Genomic DNA, 5,785 nt, shown 5'->3' with positions numbered 1-5,785 from the left:
AAATTTGGCCAGAATGTAATGCTTTGATGAGGAAATTTAAGAAGAGCTATGAAACAATGAAGATAAATCTAAGCATATATAGAAAAGATACTCTCTGTTTTCACCAATGGATTCTCTGTGGTCCAATAGCCATATTCAAGTAGCATACTTCAAGGATACCCAACGCAAAATTCATATGTAAGTTCAGGTAATCATCAAGTTTGATTATACGGAGCAAATTTGCTGCATAAAATTCGAGCAACAATAAAGTATCGAGTGTTTGGCTCATTAGAAATTAGAGCAGTGCAGTAAATGCTACGCATCGTTGATATTGCTGGACAGGTTTGGCCTTTACAGGACCATTGGATATTGCTGGAAAGTGCCTACGGACCGCGTTTTGGGATTAAGCACCAGCAACCGTGTGCCGCATCTTCAGGTATCATCCCACCTCCTTTGCTCGTGTCCAGCGCCTCCAAAAGCCCTACAACCTCATCCATATCAGGTCTTTTATCTGGATTGGCATCCCAGCACTTGCGCATGATGCTTGCCATACCGCTCGGACAACACCGTGGGATCTCAGGTCTCAGATTCTGACACACAACGAAGAAAGTTTCAGCCTTTGTTGGGCCTATGGAGCACTAGATAACGAAAAGGCTTTTAAATATCTACACGTATATGGCACCTCAAAATGATGGCAAGACAGACCTGTCCAACGACAGCAGAAGAACCTTCAGCGAAGCTCAGATCAGGATATGGCATGTCACAGCAGTAGATTTCCCATAAGCATATGCCGAAGCTGTATACGTCACATTTTCTATTGTAAGGCTTACCATCAAGGACCTGCGCAAAGTTATTATACCAAGTTTACTTGTGTTTACCATCCGACGAAATAATGCGATGTGGATGATCGATCCACTTATTTAGTTAGATGCGGAAATCTATGGAAAGCTGCAGCAGGCAGTCGAATGTTGGTAGAACTACAAGACCAGAAAGTACCTCCGGCGCCATGTACCAAAGAGTACCCGTTTGGCCAGTCATATCTTTGGGATTCTGAGCCTCAACTCGAGCAACCCCAAAATCAGCAATTTTGAGGTTTCCGCGGCCGTCCAATAGCATGTTCTCAGTTTTGACATCACGATGCACGATCTTTTGCGAATGCAGATAGCTTAATCTGCAACAGGCGGATCATGATTTCACATACTCATCCAAACATTTCCAGAACGAAGAAACATTTCTACCACCGCTCACCCTTCCGACGCAAGCCGAACCACGTCTTTGTAGGCAAGCTTTCTTTCGCTGTTCCTGATCAAGTATCGCTTCAGTGTTCCCCCGGCAAGATACTCGACGACGACGACACAACGTACTCGAGCCGGAAGAGAAGCGTGGCCACTGCTTGTGGAATCCTTTTGTGGAATCTTGAGATCTGTAGTTCCCATCGATGCCCCCACAAACTGCAACCAAGATGCAGAGGTTGACCATGGATTTGCATGAGAAGAAGAATAAGAACCAACCAAGTAGAACAGCAAATTCATGAACCGGAAGATCATGATCTTTAACGAGGCAAAATATGAACAGCTGCTGAATTATTAGTTGGAAGGCGCCTGCTTACCTTTGTAACGTTTGGATGGTCAAGCTTATGCCAAACAGCAACTTCCTGACGAAACGAAGCTCGAAGAGAAGCAGTTTCGGCATCTGTGGCCATGCCATCTTCTTCTCCCCAGTCCAACACTTTGACTGTCGCAACATGAGAATTATTATTACGAGTTCTAAATTATAACACCACGAAAAGATTGCTTAAAATATCATAAGCAACCGTCTTAAACTGTTCTTGATTCATGATGTTCACCGTGATTTTTGTTACTGTTCTTGACCAGTGATTTCAGGGCTTGGGATTACTACGTAAGAACCAAATCCAAATTCCAAAGAAATGGAAAGGTCAAACTAATTATCAACCCATGATCCATCTCATCTCAACACACTGACTGACATAAGGTGCAACAACTTCGTGCATTCCAGGAGACGAAGTGAGCTTTCTGAATTAAACAATCTGTATCACCCCAATAATTCCAAAGGTCAAAACTAATAACAGCATGGCTTGATGATGGTGTTGGCGATAAAAATACTTGTACCGACTTCATTAAGTTTCATCAGAGCCAAATGGACAAAGCAAGAGCAAGAAACCCCTCATTGTCCACGAGCACAGACTACTAGTATACTTATGCACCGCAAATGACACACCAAAGAGAGCCTTGCTGTTGCAGGATGTATGGGTGATAGATGCAGGTAGACTCACAGATGCATGCTTGCATCTGTAAGGTAACACTGTATTAGTATGAAAAAACAGAATTACATAATGTAAAGGAAAAAAAAGTATTAGGTATTTTTTCTTATTTAATAAATAAAGAGTTTTTTAATATCAATTTATAAAATCATGGGATTCGAAAGGATGCCTAATGAATTAAGAAATAAGAATAACATACAAAATTATTTAAATTATAAAAATAAAATAAAATCATGAACTATATTATAAAATATTAAAAAAAGAGTAATCAAAATTAGGATAAGATTTAAAATAAATATCTCTGAAAATTAATTTGATTTTATGCTGGGATGATTAACTATAAAACCTATTTATTTATTAAGATAACTAATAAAAAAGTATAGAAAAAATAATTTTATATAATTTTTATTGACTTAGAGAAAGCTTATGATAGGGTTCCTAGATATTTATTATAGTAGATTTTAGAAAAAAAAATATATATTTTTACTTATTATATTAATGTTATTAAGAATATATATGATATAATATAGCTACTAGTATTAGAATTATAGAGAGTGTACTTAGTAAATTTTCTATTAATATAGGATTATAGCAAGATTCTACTTTAAGTTCATACTTTTCTACATCTAGAATTGATGAGCTTACTAGTCAATAGCATAATAGGCTTGCATATTATTTATCGATAATATTATCTAGAGCTTAAGTATAATTAATTATAAACTTGAGTTACAAACGTAAGTCATGAAATCTAAAGGTTTTAGATTAAGTAGGATTAAAACTAAATATATAAAATATAATTTTTATGATTCTAGAAATAAATAAGAGAATATAACTAAAGTGGATGAACAAAATGTTTATTTTAGTAAAAGCCTTGGTATCTTAAATTAATTATTTAACAAGCTAAAAATATCAACGAAGATATTATTCATAGGATAAAAATATGATAATTAAAATGACGAGGGGCGGTAAAAGCCTTATGTGATCATCGAATTCTTTTGAGATAAAAAAAAAAGATAATTATGAGATCAATAATACTTTATGAAGGATAGTTAAGAAAAAATATATACCAAAAGTTTATGATGCTGAGATAAGAATATTAAGATAGATATGTAGAGTTACTAGAAAAAATATAAAAAGATATTCTTATTTATGAATAACTAGATTGTATAGATAAGATAAAAGAAAATCATTTAAGATTATATAGACATATACTAATGAGATATCCAGATGTAATAATTAAAAAATATAATATAATTTATATTAGTGATACGAGGAGAGATAGAAGAAGACTTAAAAAGACTTTAATAAGAACTACAAATAAATATTTAAGTATTATGAATTAAACTAAATATATGACATCTTGTATATCTCAATAACCATAAAAGATCCATATAGATGATCCCAAATAATTAGACCTTACGATTTTATTATTATTATTGTGTCTTATTTAGAAAAGAAAACTCTTAGTTTTTGTGCCTTTGTGTGTAGCACAGGTGATTGGTTTAGGGCTCTTGTTTTCGTTGTGAAAACAATCAAACACTTGAACGACCATGATGCCTGGCCTCGATGCACACACTCGTGAGGGCTTGATTTTGGAATGCTGATAAAAGAAGCTAAAGGTTCAAATAGTTGCAACACTGAAGTCACAATCAATCTTGCAAGAGAAGAAACATAAACTTGCTAGCCAGCTATTTTTTTTACTGATGATCGATCAACTGCAACTGCAAATCAATATTCAGGTAATCAGAAAGTAGCATGACTGAATGGAACAATCAATTCTAACTATGATGATTGTACAATGCTAAGAATCCATTTTAATTGATCTGCATAAAAAAAGCAAATAGAACCATCAACTTGCTCAAAGTGCATAACCATAAATTTCTATAGAGTATACCATTTGAGATATGTACATACAAAAATTATAGCGAAACAGACTGGTACCTGCAACAGTCTTCCCATCGTAAGTTCCTCGATACACAGTACCGTATGTCCCCTGAGCTATAACACGATGAAGCTCCAGCTTAGATAGATCGATCTGCCATTCCTCCTTGGGCCCTTCAATGACGTCTGTGTCTTTTCTCTTTGTCTCACTCAGTTGCTTCTCCAATTCAGTATCTAAGCTCTTCAAATCAATCTGGTCTGCTCTGAGGAATATATCACTGCTTCCGAGGCCCTCATCTTTCTCTCCACTCTCCGAATCCATGCCGACGGACACAACCCAACAACAGTCCCAATGTCCAGATGGCTGAAAACCTACACAAAATCAACAGCACGACTCCTTTATCCCTTTAATCTTAATTACAAGCTTCCCAAGACAGACCTCCCCAATCAAATGCTACACTAATCGACTAAACCCCAGCAAGAAACTTATTCATCTAATACTTTAAAATCCCAACTTTACCGGCAACAACATCAGAACCAGAAAAAAAAAAAAAGCCAATTGTTATAAACGAATTCCATTCAAAAACACAATAATATAAAAATTATAAACATAATATTCGATATAATATTTATGTATATTCATGTATCTTATTTATGCTTTATAGTAGATTTGATAATTTTATTTTGATTGACTTTTTTAATCGTCTTAGGCTTGTAAATATAGATTGTATGGTCATCACCCACGAAAAAAATTGTTCAAAAACAAATCATCTAGGTAATCATTTTGGGAATATCTAACTTCGGTACGAAGTGTCAATCAGTACAACATACAAGAGTTATTCAGGTGTTACATGACTAAATATATATTTGATGTAGTATTTAGGGTTATCTTATTCCGTAGTAGTATTATATAGGCACTTGTGGGAATTTTTTATTGTGTTTGACCATTTTGGACCTTTTGTCACACGATCATTTTGAGCTTGCAAAGTTTATGTTTATAATTTACACTGAGGAGGTAAATTGTAGTAGCTAACTCAACACAAGGAGTGTAAATATTTTAAATGCTTTAGAAGTCTGAGCAAAGAGTAGGCGAATACTGATAACTAGCTCGATGTATGGAGTACAACCTTTGAGGAGATTGGTGAAATCGAGTAATAATTATCTTCTCAACTCTTAAGAGAATAGACAAAATTAAGTATCATAATTCTTTTAGTTATCTAGCAGAGGAGCTCTACATATGTTCAAAGACTCTTCAAAGAAACTTAATGGAAGATAACAATTGTTAAATCATCACCAATAATATGAACCTACTTAAATGTGACAACTAAGTAGAAGAGAAATTGATAAGCAAATTTTACGAAGAAAAGACCTCAAAATAACATCAAAGTCAGTGAGGCGATGCTTATTAAGGCTCCAACAGGCATCAAACCAGTTTAAGTGGCGCAAGATATTTGAAAGATTAGCGTATAACAAGAAAGGTCTTTTCCTTTATCTAAATGATCTACAAGAGGTAACAAATATTAGTACAGCTAGATCGATCCTATACTAGAATCAAGAGTCATTGACGAGTTGAAGTAACGTAGTGGATCAAAGTTTGACTACTCAATAACAATGGTAGAAAGCAGTTGAGAGCCAAGAGACATA

General features: G+C 34.8%; 1 protein-coding gene across 1 annotated transcript; it reads right to left on the bottom strand.

The window, feature by feature from the left end:
- Window positions 1-357: 357 nt before the first annotated feature.
- Window positions 358-4,833, bottom strand: LOC135609193 (serine/threonine-protein kinase 52-like). The gene is made up of 6 exons (XM_065102290.1): window positions 4,202-4,833; window positions 1,589-1,713; window positions 1,228-1,430; window positions 976-1,150; window positions 685-819; window positions 358-569 (listed from the first exon to the last, which is right to left on the bottom strand). The coding sequence occupies exons 1-6, from the start codon at window positions 4,461-4,463 to the stop codon at window positions 363-365; spliced, it is 1,107 nt and encodes a 368-aa protein (XP_064958362.1). The 5' UTR covers window positions 4,464-4,833; the 3' UTR covers window positions 358-362.
- Between the last annotated feature and the right edge of the window lie 952 nt (window positions 4,834-5,785).

The sequence above is a fragment of the Musa acuminata genome, chromosome BXJ2-4 (assembly GCF_036884655.1).
Source record: "Musa acuminata AAA Group cultivar baxijiao chromosome BXJ2-4, Cavendish_Baxijiao_AAA, whole genome shotgun sequence".
Lineage (NCBI taxonomy): Eukaryota > Viridiplantae > Streptophyta > Magnoliopsida > Zingiberales > Musaceae > Musa > Musa acuminata.
Note: the sequence above shows the minus strand (reverse complement) of the source record. Positions and strands in the feature narration are given on the sequence as shown.